The sequence below is a fragment of the Rattus norvegicus genome, chromosome 1 (assembly GCF_021556685.1).
Source record: "Rattus norvegicus strain SHRSP/BbbUtx chromosome 1, alternate assembly SHRSP_T2T, whole genome shotgun sequence".
NCBI classification, from domain to species: domain Eukaryota; kingdom Metazoa; phylum Chordata; class Mammalia; order Rodentia; family Muridae; genus Rattus; species Rattus norvegicus.
The window spans coordinates 252,822,213-252,839,779 of NC_141534.1; the positions used below are offsets into that span (position 1 = coordinate 252,822,213).

Consider the following 17,567-nt stretch of genomic DNA (forward strand, 5'->3'; position numbering starts at 1 on the left):
GGTCCCTTCTATCTCTCCCCTCCCACCCACGCTGTGTGTCACACCTCCACTTTGGTAATGTTCAGAATCAATGGTGGTCCTTGGACTGAAAACTCAGGATCCCTAAACCTCTTCTCCTTAGATTGTTTCTCTGAGCTCTTTGGTCACAGAGATAAGAAGAATCCAACACAACATTTTTATTCATAGTCCTTTAGCTTTTGTTTTTCCTAGATGTCACATATTATTTTTAATTCCCAAATATTTTTATTTCCATGTTCTCCATAGCTGCTAAGAGTTCTCAGACTTTATTTTTGACAGGCTGAAATAATACTGGTCAGGCTGTGTTTGGAGCGGCCCTCAGTTGGGATAGCTGTTCTATTCTAAGTCTTACTCATAGTTAGCTCGAGTCAGTAGCCTGGAGTTAAGGAGGAAGACCACAGAGATAAAGTTCCATTTTGGGGACATCATAGTGATTGTGTGTACTGTCAACAGGGCTCGTTACCATCGCAGCTGACATTCCTTCTTACTTCCCTTCTGTACTGCACTCTTTGCTCCCAGGTTCGATTCCCTGCACCCACATAGTGGCTCACATAGGCTGTAACCCTTTTCTGGCCTCTGCATAATCCCACGCAGGCAAAACATCCACACACATATAATAAAAAGAAGCAAAATTCAAAGTAAAAGCCCACTGTGGCACTCTAAGATACTTTCGACTCACCCTGTACATTGTCCCAGTCCTAGACTCAGCTGTCTCTCAGAACACTTTTGGTCCTTTGTGTTGGAGAATGGCTTTGGAGGGGAGGGTCTGTGGCTTGTTGCTAATCAGGCATCTTTGCTGAAGATGGAGAGAAATATGTATGTGTTCTCCGCCTAGCATTTGTGAGCAATGCAAACGCTGCCGCCTTCGTCCACATGTATTTCTATTCAGCTGAACATGAACTTACATCGACTCTGGTTCCAGTCTGCTCCCTTGTGTATCCCTTGAGTGGGTTCTCCTTGTTTAAAACACTCAAAAGCTGCAGCATCAACAGTGAGAGAGAGACCCGCTTCCTGTGCCCAGCATCCACTTCCTTGTCTGATTCTAGTAGAGCGAGCGGTGGTGGAAAAATGTGCTTCTGTGCGCTTCCTTGTGCTACTCGCTCGCCTTACAGCTGCCACTTAGCCCCAGGCTGACTTAAGCCAGGGCCTCCTCTTTCCCACCATGCATTGCGGTTGTTCCCATTCTTCACACACAAGCCAACACCTTTCCCACAGTCTACATTTTATTTTGGGATCCCTTGCAGATACCATTACAGCATCATACGGAATAGTTTTGAAGCACTAAAAATCTTCTGTCGTTCCCCAAGCTCAATTCCCAGTACTAACAAAACGAGCAGACCCATGCACACAAATTCAGACTCACCCACCTATTTGAAATCGTCTTCCATTTTCTTTTAAGAGTCTCAGGCCATCACCTATGTGTTTGCTGTCTTGATAGGAATTTAATAGCTAAAAGTTTTAAACTTTAAATATTTTCAGAAGTTCTGGAGCTTGGTCTCGGTTGAGTTGCACTGAGTGCTTTCTTTGGAACTGAACACAGTTGACCCTAACGACAGCACAGCAATTATGCTATGAGCTCCAGGCTGGTCTTCTGTGAGGCCACCCTTGGGTCACACAGTTCCCTTTTGGAGGAAGTAACTGGCTCTTCTGCGGTGTCCAATGGCGTTTCCTAGCTCTGAGTTTCAGGATTCCTCCCTGATTACCGTGGCGTGAGCTTACTATCATGAGAACAGAAGGACTGCCAGCCCATCTTCTTCATTTTGCTCCCCTTTGTAATGGGGCCCCAGCTCTAGAGCTGCTAATGGAATCTTTAGGATCCCTAGAAATTTGGACAAGGAGAGTGGAGAGACCCTGTATCGTATAAAATGAAGATTCTGTTCCTAGTCACCTCAGAAACCCTTGTGTTACTTCTGAAAATATACACAAAACATGTAAGTGGGGCAAGAGACATAAGAAAAACAAACCTTTTTGTTCCACACAGATTTAGAGCACAGGTAAAGACCAAGGAGCTCGGTTTTCCGTGTGTGAGCTGTGTGTCAGGTCATCTTCTAGGGTCCCACATTCTTCATTTACCGCCTCCCACCCCATACTCTGTGATCCTCAGAAGTAGGTTTTAAAGCAAACCCTTCATTAGTCTGTGCTGTTTAAAAAAATACCAAAGCACACAACGTTTTGGACACTGGGATATTGCAGAGTGTTTCAGTATATTAACACATAACAAAGGCTGAATGGATAAATACAGGCTTTCTTGGAACTGGCATAGCCAGCCATTTGTACCATAGTTACCCTGGGCATTTATTTTATGATACATAAAACCCAAGTACCTCTTTTCATGAGTTTTATCAAAGGACTACTGTTTTAATGGAGCCTTAGAAACAATATGGAGACCAGAATGCCCATTGTCCACTCAATTCAACCAGCTGTCTCTCCTCCCTTCCCCCTGCCTACGGGATGCAGAAACTGCATCAGCAATCAGTCCGATGAGAGTGACTCCTGACCCATGGCAATTGGGTATGTGGAGAGCAGTGTATACTGCCAAGCCATGCTGCACGTTGGATGGTGTGTACCTTCCTGACTTCTGTACCTACTGTTAGGTTCCACATCAAAAGGGAAGGAGATGTGATGTTGCCAGCCAGTTTTGCGCTACAGGCAAACTGCACGGTGAATCTGCTGCTCTTGCTTACCTGGTGTTTCTCAGCTATGGTTAGCTTATTGCTCAATCACTTTTAATCTTTCTTACAAACGATCTCTTCATCTGACCATTGTGCAGTGACATGCTTGGCCTGTTCTGTTGTTGTCTTTGTGAGGCATGGCCTCTCTATGTAGTCCTGGCTATTCTGGAGTTCTATGAAGACCAGGCTGGCCTTGAACTCACAGAGATCTCCCTGCCTCTGTCTCTTGAGTGCTGAGATTAAAGGCCTTAGTCACCACACCCAGCTCAGGTTGTTTTGTGCCAATCATCTCTCCAGACTACATTTTTTAAAAACCTGACCCTTGCCATAGTTGAACATTACCACCTCTTGACCCCAAGCTACTGTAGCAGACGGAGAAGACTCAGTAAACTCTGAGCTGCGTTATTAAACTCTGCCTCAGTTCCACCCTGCAGCCACTGCATATTATCAAACCAGTGCCCACTCACCGTCTAGAATCCTGTTTAAAACCTTTTATTGCAGAAAGTTTCAAACGTTTAAATTACAGAAAGAATAGTACTTTGTTCTGTTTTAATAGTCAACTTACCTGTTTGCATTCACCATGTATCTCCAAAAGATAGATTTCAAAACTGTAGCCATAATATCATGCTTAAGAATGAAAAAACATAATATAAAAATATAAAAAAGAATGAAAAATATTATATTACAAAATATAGTCAATCAGTGCTCAAATATTCGATTTTCCTGATTTTTCTTAAAAGACAGAGTCATTCTGTATACTCTAGGCTGGATTTGAACTTCAGATTTTCCGGCCTCAGCTTCCTGAATGCTGGGGTTACAGGGGTGCGCCATCACACCTAGCTCTCTATAATGTCTTAGTGTATTCCGTTGTTCTGCGCCATGTATTTCCTTCGAAATGGTAGTTAGCTCTCGAAACTCATCCTCTTCTCCCCCCTTCCCCTTACTGCCCCCTTCTTTTACGAAGCAACTTTAGATAGGGCGTTCTACCCTTCCGTCAGAAGGTACATACTGAATGTCTGCCTCCTTTTGTGATGTAAACAGCCATCAATGATTATTACTTAAACACATGGTTTTATTAGTTGTCAGCAAAGCAGTGACAAACACATGCTGCCAGTGGCATTCCTTTCTTGTCTGTAAGCCTTGAAAGAGGATTTTTCTCATGAGCCATTTGGTCGTCTGGTACAGTTTATGCAACAAAGACGCTGAAGTGTTGATATTCCTCCCATTATAAACACTGGCCATATTGCATATCTGAAGAGTTCCAACCCGTTGTGGTTATTATTTCAATTGTTGCTTCAACTTTTCCTATTTTGACTAATGGTATCTACTTGGGATTGGCCCCAAGTCATTCTGGTGTGGCCCTAGCAGTTTTGGATACCAGCCCTGCTTTCAGACTCACTTCTCATGCACTTTCTGCCTTAGGCTTGGGCTCAGCTATTTTTCCAAGGAGTCTGGTTTATTTTAGTGGGGAATCATAGTGAAGATCACAGCCTTGGTGGGAGGGTCTATAAAGGAGGATTCCATAAAGAGGCTGTGTCCACAAAGACGGACTTTAAACTGCAGAGAAGTAGAGATGTTGGAACGTTACGGATCCGTAGGCTAGTTACCTTATCCTGAGCTAGCTTTGGCTCCCTCAATAGCCAGTCCTTACCCACTGTGGGTCAGAACTAACAACCTGTGACAAATAGATCATTAAGTTAGCAGACACTAGCTTCTACCAACCTAAAAGCTAAGAATGCCATCAGATAGCATCTTGAGCCCATAGAAAAGCCTCTCCCATCTTGCTGTATCCACCACTCTGATGTACCTACCGATGTATTTTAAACTTGTCTTGACTTATGACTTTCTCTGTTTGGTAGAACTATGACACTTCATGGTATTACTTTTATGTTGGAGGATGGAATTTGGGGCAACCTAAATCTGTGTTCCTGAATCATGGTCACTAAAATGGCTCAAAAATAAACTATCTCTTATTCCCTCTGGGACGAGAGTTGCAGTCCCCCCACCCTCCAACCTCCCATCAACAAATAGAAGGCAGTATTTCATTGAGAACATGCAGGCATGTAGGGAGAAACTCATGAATATTTGTAAAGATGGCATTAGAGACAGGAGGAAGAGCAGAGCACATCCCTGAGGGTAGACCAGAAGGAGCAAGAAGAATACAGTAAAACATCATGCAGGGCTTGGCAGGGGTTTTGTTCTTGTTGTGAGGTGGAGTCATCATAGGATTTCCAGCAGGGGACTGATAGAATCCTTTGTTTTATCCTGGTACTATGCATGCTGTGTCGAGGCTTGACTGACTGATGAGCAGAAAGCTGGAGACTGGTGAAGAGACTGTCACAATTCACCTCACAACTGGTACGGTCTGTATGAGTACAGAGGCCGTGGAGGTAACGAGGAGAGATCAGGTTCTGGATATGTCTTGAAGGAAGAAGCCACAGCACTGGCTGAAGGGTTAGACATGCAGTGAGAAGAAAGAAGGTTGAAATATGACTCTAAAGTTTGTGGGATGAAATATAAACGAGATTATAAAGCAGTGTGATACCGTGTGCATTTGACAGGGTGAACACAGTGCGACACCGTGTGCATTTGACAGTGTGAGTGAAAGACCCCCGGAGTGGGGAGACCCTCACTCAAGTCTGGGTTCTTGGGCTCATTATTTCGAGGAGGCTCAGCGAGAACACACATCCTTCTGAAGCCAGGTGACTGGACATGTATTTCCTTACGTGAAGAGACTTCTGATTTCCTTTGTTCCTGACCTGAAAGGGACACCAAGTTGCAGTTGTTCAGGCAAAGATGAGGACAAAGCATAATGGCAGAGGCTAGGGAAAAGGAGAGGAGGCAGATTCGAGAATGGCAAGAATAGAGCAGCAATATTTGGTCACCAGTAAGATATGGGCAGTTGGGAGGGCTCACATTTTTATGAAGTTTTGTGGTTTTACAGAACAAAAAGAGTCATAAGTCCAGGCAAGTTTAAAATACATTGGTGATTACATCAGAGAGGTGGGTATAACAGAAGGAAGCCTTTCTATAGGCCCAAGATGCTATTTGATGACATAGCTAGTGTCTGCTAAATCGATAGGTTTCAAAAGGTTTTTAATCTATTGATCCCAGGTAGTTCTGACACACAAGTGGGCAAGGGAGGGCTATTCATGGAGCCAAAAGCTAGCTCATGCTAAGGCAATTAGCTAAGGTAATCAGCCTCTGGACCGATTACATTCCAGCTTCAGTCTTTACAGGTCAAGCAGTCCTTGGAGACACAGCCTCTTCCCAGGAGCATTGGTTCACAGGAATGTGTGAATTAAGAGGGAGTGGCAGAGTCAGGGAAGGCAAAGTCGTGATGTGTGAAAGAGAGAAGAGGCAGAGGCTGGTGGCATATTTGTTTTTGAAATCAAAATCAAAACAAAACCAGAACACAACCAAAACTGTGGAAGAAATGCATACAGCATAAAATTGATAGTGTTGACCGTCTTTGGCTATGGTCAGGCCCTGTTGCGTACATTTGCATTGTGAGCAACTAATCTCCAGCCCGTTCTCATCTTGCAGCACTGAGCCCTCTGTGCTCATTAAGTGCCAGCATTTATCTTTCCCCATAGAAACTCAGCTACTTCAGATGCTAAGGGAGGAACTGACATAATGTAGGAGACTGAAGGTGTAGGAAAAATGAAACTTTTTTTCTAAGAACTTACATTAAAAATACATTTCACCGGTAAAAGAAGGACAGTTATATTTAGCTCTAGCAACTTTCTTGAGTACCTTTCTTACTTTCTATTGGAGAAAGGAAGCAATAAAATTACAATGATGGATTTTTTTTCTTTTTTGTTCAGAAATAAAATGGAATTTTAAAGCCGTTTTCAGGCCTTTAAACAGGCACATGTTCCCTTCAGGCCATCTCTTATGTAAACTACTCTCATGTGATTGGACACATGCTCAACCTTAATGTTTTCCTGATACCCAGGAGCTGTGTAGACTGAGCAATGGGATTGAACTGCATCTCGGAGTGCGCCACCACTGAAAGCATTAACTGTTGTCAGGAGATTTGTGTAGGGTGAGTTAGTTTGGTATGAAAGGCTGCTCCTACAGTAATGTGTTCAATTCAGGTAAACTTCAGTTCTGAGAAACGAATTATGGTTGGGAGGGTGGGAGGAGGGTATGTGTATTTGGGGGACGTGTATTGAGGTCACAGGACAGTTTGTGGGAGTCTGTCCTCTCCTGGCATCCACCAAGGATTCTGAAGATTGAACCCAGGCTTTTATCAACTGAGCCATCTCTCCAGGCCTGAACTTCGTATTGTTTATAGAGTACACGTGTAGTCATAAAGCCACAAAGATTGCTGATATTTGCAAAAATTTCACTATGAAATATATTATCATAAGACAATATCCAATCAATATTCATTATTAGAAATACAGTTTAAACTGGCCCTAGGGAAGGCATTTATTAGGTTTTCATTTAGTGTAATTATTCTTCTAAATGCAAAATCCTATAGTTATGCGCCATTTAGTAAGATATAGAAAATCTTGCTATACAGTTCTGTATTTGTCAAAGTACCCAGAATCCACTGAGCATGTGCCGTGTGGCAGCCACTGCATTGTGCGAGGCAACAGACATCTAAACTGAAACGTCAGCCCTGTGCCTTTACAAATACACTGACAGTGTAGCAGACAATGCATTTCCTTCAATGCTGTCTTCAGTGGTCCCAAAGTAAATGATTTTGGGCAGAACTATGTCTAGCAGTATAATTAGCTCCAGACACGAATTCTCTGCTATAAAGGAAATACAGATTAAAAAAAAAAACAACAACAACAACAAAACCCCCAAGAACTAGAAATCAGAGGGCTGGGCATCGTTGCTGTTCATTCACAAATCCAGCCATTCACAGTTTACCGAGTACCAGCGCTGTAAGGAGAATCTGGTGTCGGAAGTATGGTGGCAAACGAGAGGTCGGCTCCATGCTCTGTGGCATGTGAGTAGGAGCAGTGGCTTAGTTTTCCTGCTGTCATCTTGGCTTGATGGGATGCCTCGGGTCTCCTTCAAACCTCAAAGCTAAGTTACAGCAGCCTTATAAGGAAGGGGAAACTGTCCAAGTGGCTTCGGGATTTGAGGACTTACACCTTCCTCGCTGAGGGCCCGCCCTCTTTTCAAACCTCTTCATTTCAAAACAAGTTCATAGTTCACCTGCATTTGGGTCACCTTGCAAAGCCTGTGCCTAGGGCTTTGGAGGCAGGAAGTCAACGCTGGAGAAAAGAGGATGACGTCTGTCATTTCATAGCTGACGAGGTTCCCAGTAAGCACTTTACCCTGGGGTCCCATAAGGCTTTCCAGACAACGGTGTGGCTTTGCCTGGAGCTGTCCCCATTGCCTGCATTCTTCTCCAGAGACTGAGAGAGGATTGCTCATCAGGGGCTGGGAGGGGATCAGGTGCTGGGTATCAAGGCCACCAAGGTTGTAACTGTAGCACGAGGAGCTTTCCCTCTTTATTTATTTTATTTATTCATTTATTTTGGTAGTAGTAGAAATGTCTTTTTCAAGGGAGAAAAATAGATTTTGTAACAGAGAGGGTGAGAGATCTATAAAGGAGGAAAAGAGGAAAGAAGGGGAAGGAGAGAGTGAGTTCTGAACACTACTTCAAGCCCAGGCAGAAGAAATTACAAACCCTAGTGAGCTTTCGAGTAACTAGGGAAATGAACTGCCCGGCTCCTCTCCCAATCAGTATTTCTAGTCAATGAAAAAGACATCGGGTTTGAGGTTACTTCCGAAACCGGGCTGGCCAATTTAGCCCCTCCCACAAGCCCTAGGGTCTGTTATATCTCTGAACCGTGAGTACCTCTCTCACAGAAAGCCACCACAGCAAGCAGAGGCAGCAAAAACAAAAACACCCAAGACAAACGAGGGAAGAGGAAGAAAACAAAAAGCTGCCCCTTATGGAAGATATAAAGGGTAAGACCAGAACTGATTTGATCCGAACCCTTCAGGGGGGAAAAAAGCCCAGACCCAAAGCAAGTACTTGAAAGACGCAAAGGCAAAGCGCCTGAATGAACGCCCACTCTCCCGAGCAAGGCGGAGAAGCTGTGGGAAGCAGACAGAGCTCAGGGTTGCAGTGCTCTAGGGTAGGCTGGAGTCGATGAATATTCATAATTAATTGGTATGCAGATGTGTTTTTTTAAAGCGACAAGTAACTGTTTTTCAATCCTCTTGTACCTAAAGAAGCAGCTGCTTCATCTACAGTCCGGAGTCATCTAGTGTCGGTTTGGGTCCCTGGCTTGCAGATGTTGGGTTCTGCGTGTAGATTTGTTTTGTTCGAATTTCCTGCGTTCTTTCCTGCTGGGACATTAGCAAAGACTCTGCTCCTTCTCTGCGGGGAGTTGGACAGGCAAGTTAATGTGGCAAGAGGCTGTCACAACAGGACCCCAGAGTGCGTGTTGTAAAAATGCCGTAAGCTCCTTGAGCTGTGTGGGGGAGTGTGCTTGTCCCCGAGAGGGAGAAAGGGGTGGAGGGAAGAAAGGAAGAGTTTCTTTAAAAAGAGCAGGTCAGATCGGACTGACCAAGTTAGATTTTGCCTACGAACCACAAGGGCAGACTGGTTTGTACAAATGGTGTGCAGTCTCTGCCTTTTACCTCTTTTGGGCATTTTCTGCCAGGACGGAGAGCCAGTTGCTTGCCAGTCCTTGGGAGCCAGGAACAAAGGGGGAATGTCGGGTCGCGAACCTACTTCATCGTCCGCCAGCTTCTAACAGGCTCACAGATTTCTATCACATAGGGTGCAGGGACTAGAGAACTAGCAAACAGATTTCTTCTTAAGTAAAGCAGACCAAAGCTGTGTGGATTTGCTAAGGCTTTATTTACTGTGTGCTGGGACCTGTGCTCCTTTTCCCATACAGCTTCCTACGCAGCTTCCCTCACATCATCCATATAAGGTAAGCGTGTCCTTATCACCTCCATTTCCTGGAAGAGTCAGTGCAGGAACCAAGGGCGGAACTCACCTTAGGATCCTGTACCTAGGAAGTGGCAACTGTAGACGCCTGCAAGGCTACTTAGGAAGGGGGGAAGGAAGCCTGGATCACTGGATTCTAGACTTGTGCATCTCTGAAGCTGGTGGGGAGGAGACTGATGAAATCTCGACTGTGAAGGAGTTTGTATTTTGTAGTGAAGTCTACGCCACCAATCTCAGTTGGTGTTGATGGTCATTCGTTATGGGAGAGAGGCAGACACTGTTATTCCATATGGTCTTTTGCAAAAGGGAGGATCTGAGGCTTGGAGGGGTTAGACCTCGTGAATCCAACGTCTAGGTGTCAAAAAGTCTAGGTCTAACCAGAGCTCCTCTACTTCTGGTTTCTCTTCTGAACATGTGTCCCCACCCCCAGCAAGTATTCACCAAGCTACTTTCAGTTCCCCAGGGACCTCAGCCTCCCTCCTGCTCGCTCAGTCAGCTGCAAGGCACTTTCCTCCATCTTGGAGGCCTAGCTGACCTCTTCTTTATCCTGGAGCCATCCCACCTCTGTTTGAATTGCAGCTCCATCGTTGTTTTTGACTGTGGGCCCCAACTTTCTCACCTGTGAAATGGAGAGAATAATACCGGCCCCATAGGGTTGTAAGGACAAGTAATGATCTACACGAAGTTCCCAATGGAGACTGTGTGCTCAATAAACACAGGCTGCTGCTCGCGCGCCTAGATTTTCCTTGAGTATTGCTCTCCCGTGAAGCCTTCTCTCATCCTTTGGCCTAGCTCAGGACCTGCCTTGGCCACTTCAACCTTTACTGTTTAAGGTGTCACTCATCGCTGTGTTTTATAAAAAGAAAGAAAAGCCAGGCATATGTTTGGTGGAGGCACGGTATGGTGTAGGGGAAGGGGGTGCCTCTGCGGGCCCATGCTGAGGCATCCCTTCCCCCTGAGGGACCAGCCACAGGATGGTATAGTGTAGAATAGGGAGGGGAGCTGAGGGGGGGGGGAGGAGGAGGAGAGGCTGGTCATGAGCACATGGAGAGGGGAAAGGGGAATGGAGAGAGAGGGTAAGGAGCAGGAAAGAGCAAAGACCAAAAAAGAGAGGAAGGGGTAAGCAGCCCCTTTTACAGTGAGTCAGGTACACCTGATTGTTGCCAGGTAACTGTGGGGTGGAGCCTAGCCTAAATGCTAACGCTCATAGTGTTCATTTACCTTCTTTCTATGACATTTTCCAGCCTGTAATGCTAGTTTCTGGATTCACCTTTGGAAGTACGATATCCAGTGCACCTTTTTTTTTTTTTTTTTTTTTTTTTAAGTCGTGAAAGGCATAGACACTTTGTTGTCCATGCAGGCAGAGTGGTGGAAAAAGGCCTCAGTCATGACAGTGGGCAGAAGGCAGCTGGGTACTCACAAAGCAGCCTCAGCCGAGGAGAGAATACCCAGCTAGTTTACTGATTTAGTAAGAGCTGCAAAGCAAGTCCGTGGCCTGGGTTGGGCTGGTAGTTTTACCACATGAGGTCCTCAACTGGTCTTTGATGTCCCTGTTATGTATGTATAGCACATAAGCCACGGGGACAAGTCCTTGAAGTTGATCTCATCACAGCAAATGCTGTGCTCTGCCTACAGGTGCTCCTTAGGCGTTTGTCTACGTCCAGAAGGTTCTTGTCAGCCATGGGCACCTTGGGCTCCTTAGTAGGAACTCAGTCAGTATCTAATAGACTATTATTATTGTAGTCAATGTTCATTCTGAGTCAGAAGGGCTACAAGGAGCCTGTGAATTAGTCATGGGTCTTCCCCCACATTGATGCAAATAACTCCTAAGCAGTCCACAGACATCGTTCTCTGTAGATATACTGAAAAGCATGTGTGTGTGTGTGTGTGTGTGTGTGTGTGTGTGTGTGTGTGTGTGTTTAGTCTTCAGACACACCAGAAGAGGGCATCAGATCCTATTACAGATGGTTGTGAGCCACCATGTGGTTGCTGGGAACTGAATTCAGGACCTCTGGAAGAACAGTCAGTGCTGAGCCATCTCTTGAAACCCTAGGTTGATGGTCTTAATTATGTGACTTCATGCTAAGACACCCAGTTTGTCCCATCCAGCTCTGGATGAACTTCAACCTCTAGTCCCCTCAGTCAGGGACCAAACTGGATATTTTTAGATGTGTCCTAGCATACCTTTGCTATCTCTGAACAAAACATTTATTTTGATAAATAGCACCTCTCTAGTCCTACTTTATAGAAATTTTGCTGTCTGAAGCAGTGTATTGTGGTAACAAAAGAGAATCAAACACTGCAGAGTCTGTCCCTGGGTAAAATCATATTGTACATTGTTGGTTCCCAGTACCCTCCTCCCCCTTCCTCTTCCTGGCACACCTTCAAAGCAATTTGACAAATATTGTTTGTCTGCCAGTTGTAAGTACCTTTGCCAGCTCCTTGGGATATAAACAGTGTGCACATGATGTAGTAGGGAAAGGAGACATATGAAACCAATTCTAATAGAAGCCAGAGTCTGTCAAGTGCTAATAATAGCTAACATCGATAATCATGTGCCTGACTCTCTAGTGGTTCATATATGTTGTCTTGTATAATCTCCACAACAACTCTTGGGTATGGATTTATGCATGTCACAGTTATAGAAGGAAGTCACTAAGCCAAAGTCACACAACTGGTAAGAGGCAGAGGGGACATTTTTGACCATGTGGTCAGTCTGTAAAGCTTGAACTAACAAATGAGTTCTTCCTCCTGAGAGCCGCAAGACCAGTCCAAAGACAGTGCCATGAGGAACACAACTCAGAAATGAGTTCTCAGAACATGTCTTAAAGAAAGGGCTGCTTTCAGCTGGACTTAGAAAGATAAATGAAGTTCAGTGCCCACAGAAAGCCCCTTCCTTCCCCAGTCACCAGCGCCAAAGGAACTTTTCTTTTTGCTAGGCTGCAGCCTGGACTGAAGCTCTAGTCCACGTTCTGAGCAGGACCTATTTGCCTCTCATCCTGTAGATTTAAAGGCAGAATTGCAGACTTGAGTCTTGACCTTGAGTTTAGGATTACCAGTCATGCAATTAAATTAACATTTACAGAGTGATCAGCGGCACATTAGATGATCTCCTTAATCATGATTTCCCTGCACAGTGATAGAGTAAGTGGTGAGGTCTCTCTGGCAGCATGAACTTGTACTGCTTGTCGTTGGCTAAAACACCTTTTCAGAGTCTTTCTCTCCCTCTGAGGCGTTACAGTTGCTTCTCTGTAATCAGTATTTGTGACCAAGGGGTGAGTGTTTAATTCAGGTCAGCTTGTCTAGGGTAATGGCAAGGCCTGTGGAAAATTATGTAGACTTTATTCCTTCAATTATTTTGGGGAAAGGCCAAAACCTAGAGTAGCGATTGTGGTGAAGAGTCATCAGACATTTTGAAGATTCGACAGAAGAGGGGGTGCATGAGCTTTGTTTTTGTCATGTGTGCATGTGTGTATGTGTGTATGTGTGTGGTGTGCACACATGTGAGTGTCTCTGTCTTCATCTATATGTGTCTGTGTGTGCACGCATGCGAGTGTGTCTCTCTCTCTCTGTGTATTTCTGGGTCTGAGTTTCTCAGACTTTAGACACGTGCATCATTGAAGATCTTAATATTCGGAGTCTCCTCAGAAGCTCTGGGGTGAGGCTGAGGTCCTGCATTCCTTCCACCGGCCAGGTGGCGATGGCCTCGTTGACCACCCTGACTGGCAGTTCTACAAGGTCGAGCAAGTCTTAGTCTCTGTTTATTTTGGTACTGGTAGATGAGCCCCTCCCCTTCTTTACCCTCTACTCCCTGAGCTGCCGTGTGGAGCCAGTAACTCGCTATGCCGTTGCAGGATAATGGGAAGCCTAATTCATCTTTTGGTGCAGAAAAACACATGCCTTACAACCAGAGTTTCTGGCCTAGAGTTTGCCATGATCTAGGAACAAGCATGTACCTTCAGCACACAACCTACTGCAGAACAGAAAGGCCTTCTGTTAGAGTTTTTAAATATGTTCAGCTTTAAAAAGATTTATTACGCCGAAGTATGTATGTGTGTGGGTTTTGTGTGGGTGTATGCAAGTGAGCATAGGTGCCCATAGAGTCCAGAGGCCTTGGATCACCTGGAGCTGAAAGTCCAGGCACTGGTGAGCCACTGACACAGGTGCTGGAGTGGAACTCAGGTCCTCTCCAAAAACAGCTCCTAAGAGTTCCGCTATCTCTCCAGTCCCTGTTTTCAACTTTTCTGTTTCCCCACAGTTCCCAGGTTCACTAAGCTTCTCTCATTCTCCCCTTTCAGCTTGAGCAGGGCTGGAAGCTCATGTGTGGCTGCCTGCAGAATCCTGTGCTGGATCTAGGAGTGTGCGGGGAGCTGGGGGTTGCAGGGACTCGGGCTCTGAGCGTGGGCACAGCATGCCGGGTACAGTGTCTGCACTGCACACATAGGGTGGGAACGATCCTAGTGGCAAAGATAGGGAAGTGGGTGTGGAGAGGAATGCTGAGGTTCCCTCAGGTTTGGAGAAATGAGGCTGTGAAAGAGGGCGTCTGACCTAAACACAATCTGCCCTTTCTGTCCCGTGGTATCAAAGGGGTTAGAGACCAAATTATAGAATCTGCCCAACACAGATGTTTCCTTTGAGTTAAAAACATTTTTATGTAAAAAATTTTTGACCTAGACAAAAGTCAACACACACACACACACACACACACACACACACACACACACACACACACACACACACCCTGACCCCAGACAAGGCTTGTGATCCTTTTGCCTCAGTCTCTTGGTGTTGGAATTATAGGCGTGTATCACCAAACCCGGCCACACACATGCTTTACAAAAGGAGACAGTGAGTAACAATGACATTTCAAAACAAAATGGGGGGAAATAGACTAATGCCTTTGAAGTAGAATACGAGAAAGTAGAAGACATGAAGGAATGTAAGGAATTATTTTTTTGTGGTCAAAATTCAAGGAGTGATTTCAGAGATGTTTCTTTTGGCCTCATACAGAGCACGGGTACAGAGTTGCTCAGTGTCCACACGGATGCTGTGTAGTACTGCATGCAGTGAGGACTCCATGTAACCCCGTTAGGGTGAGGAGAGGCCCTTGAGAAAGCTGACTGGGCCACCCCTCTCATCTCACCTCTACTTGGTGCTGCCTTAAAACTCGTGAGAGCGTCGTGATCATCCGGGTGTTTACAGTTTGGAACTCTGGCTTTTAGTGAGCGTGTGAACCACAAGTGTTTTCCATTAGGTAGCATAGCCTGGGTTAGCACACTTTTTAGTTACGTAGCTGATTTAACAAGTTCCGTCTTTTGCAACATCCTCTATAAACATCAGCCCAGGGACTTCTTCCCTAAGTAAAGGTGCACCCTATGAGGCTGGAATCCCAGAAGTAAGAGTTCTAGTTTAAAACCTGTAAACGTTTTCTGAAACTCTCCATAGCCACGCTAAGTTGCCCTCCCAAAGCCAAGTTGGTTCCCAAGGCATGGGCCCTTTGTGCCACGGCTGCTTCCTGCTCTCCAGCATCCTTGACAGCATTAGTGACTGATTAAAAAATTAATTGCATCTACTTTAAGAGTCTTCATAATTCTTTAAAGATTCTAGAAATCTTATTTTAAAAAAGATTTATTTATTTTATGTATGTGAGTACACTGTCACTGTCTTCAGACACAGAAGAGGGTATCGAATCCCATTACAGATGGCTGTGAGCCACCATGTGGTTGCTGGGAATTGAACTCAGGACCTCTGGAAGAGCAGTCAGTGCTCTTAACCGCTGAGCCATCTCTCCAGGCCTCTAGAATCCTTATGGTACTTTTCACACCATGTGTTCAGTCTTTGCATACTGTCCACAGTCTCTGCTCACCTATTACTAACTTGCATTTTATGTTTATAATTTAATTTCTGAGAGTGATCCATCACTGAAGACATTTAACTTCTGCAGCACTTGCAGGAGTTCTGTGGAATCTGTCCCTAGTGTCTTCATAACGTTTTATAGTGTTTTTGTGACGAGATCCAACACATTTTTTGTACACAGCTTAGTAGTTTATAAGTAGTTTGATACTATATTTTAAATGCCTTTTTAACCTATATAATGGTTCAAGTTCTAAAAAATTCTAATTTTGTTTAGATTATTCTTAATTTATCATTCGCTTCTTAGTGTTTAGAGAATATGGCTTTATAATATCTGAAATATCCTTGCAAATGGACAGATGGTGAATTTTTAAAAACCTATGAGTATGCATGGATATATTACTTTTAAAACATAAAATTGATATTAATCAGTTTCAATCTTTTAAATTGTGTTGGAATTCATCTCCAATTATATTTTTCTCCTAAGTGAAATTACAGTGTATTCACTGTGTGTGTGTGTTTGAGTGTGTGTGTTTGCACTTATAGGCAAAGGCCCAAAATTTATGTTGATGTCTTCCTTAAAAATTGTCAACCTTATATATTAAAGGATGAACCAGGAACTTGCTGTTTGACTGGCAAGTCAGCTCTCAGTATTCACCTACCTTTGTAGCTTAGACAGGCATTCCCAGCTATGCGTGGCCTTTTACATGGGTGCTGGGGATTTGAACTTAGGTTCCCATGTTTTCACAGCAAGCACTCTTACCTACTGAGCCATTTCCCTAAGCCCCGACTCCAAGTACTTTGAGAGAATAAATTGTGCTAATTTGTGTCAGCAGCCGTTATTAGGACACTAATATTTAATAAGTGGGAGTGAAATTGCCTTAGTTACCGTATAGATGGATGTGGGTCATAGACTGTTCTATCACTTAACAGATGTTAATTCAGTTTTGAAACACCACAGAGATTGGTGCCGTTCTGTTTGGCTCCTTCACTGATAGCTGAGCGGTGAGAGCAGTGAGCTACTTAACTAATGCCTCTCAGTTGGGAAACGTGGAGTTCAGACTCAGATCCTGGGCGTTGGTCTCGTCATTTGGAGATATGATTTCCGTACCATGAGACTCATGCACTTGAGATCTATGGTTCAGTTGGTGCTAGAATATTTACACAATTGTGGATGATTGTCACAATCAGTTTCAATACATTTTATTGTTTCAAAGCCTCTATACCCATTAATAATCACCCCAATTTCCCATCTACTCGTCCACCCTTGCCCTCTTCCAAGCCCTCGGCTCACACAGTCTAGTTTTTATCGTAGGTCTGCCTATACCAGCTATGTCCTGTCTGATACAGCCCATGGTGTATCTCATGTTAGCTATCTGTCCATCACTCACCTGATTGGCAGGCTGTTCCACATCCTGTTTTTTGGTACATGAACAACCTTTTGTGTAGACAATACCTTTAATTCCCGTAGGGCTAAAGCTGGAGTGGAATTGTCCAGTAGTGTCTGTGTCTATTCACTTGAGGCACAGAGAGACTATTTACCAAAATAGGTGTGCCATTTTACCCCCAGAGTGTGATTTCTAGAGTGTCCGCACCATTGTCCGTACTTGTCATTGTCTGTCATTGGTTAGAGCCTTCCTAACAGGCGGTGTGGCGTCTATGTGCCTCAGGTCTTGTTTCCAGTGGTTGATGTTGTTCTTCGTGAGATCTCTGGGCAGTTGTGCATCTTCTTTGGAGAAATGTCCATTTGACTGTCTATTTTTAAAAGTGACTTTATTGAGTTGCAGGGATTCTTTACACATTCCTCTCGTTCAAATGTATGACTTTCAATATTCTTCTGTATTGTGGTTTTTCTTTCCATTTAAAAAAAAACTTTGCTACACAAAATTTTTTACATCTTAATGATATGCAGTTCATATTTTCTTTGGTATCTCATGTTTTTGGTGTCATATCTAAGAACTTGGCACCTAATCCAAATCCATGAAGTCATTTATGCTTGTGATTTTACTTATTTTATTTTGTATGTTTATTTTGCCTGCATATCTGTGTACCACATGCATGCGGTGTGCAAGGCGGCCACCAGAGGCCAT

The 17,567-nt window shown here is 44.3% G+C and overlaps 1 protein-coding gene across 4 annotated transcripts in view; it reads left to right on the top strand.

Moving 5' to 3' along the window:
- Nucleotides 1–17,567, top strand: part of Entpd1 (ectonucleoside triphosphate diphosphohydrolase 1) — a 127,509-nt gene that overhangs the window by 39,619 nt on the left and 70,323 nt on the right. The window contains 1 exon segment of one of the 4 annotated variants that reach the window (NM_022587.2): nt 8,554–8,630. The exons of 1 other annotated variant lie outside the window; for it this stretch is intronic. In NM_022587.2, the coding sequence (NP_072109.2) occupies nt 8,615–8,630 (16 nt within the window). In that variant the 5' untranslated portion in view covers nt 8,554–8,614. 4 annotated transcript variants of the gene reach the window in all.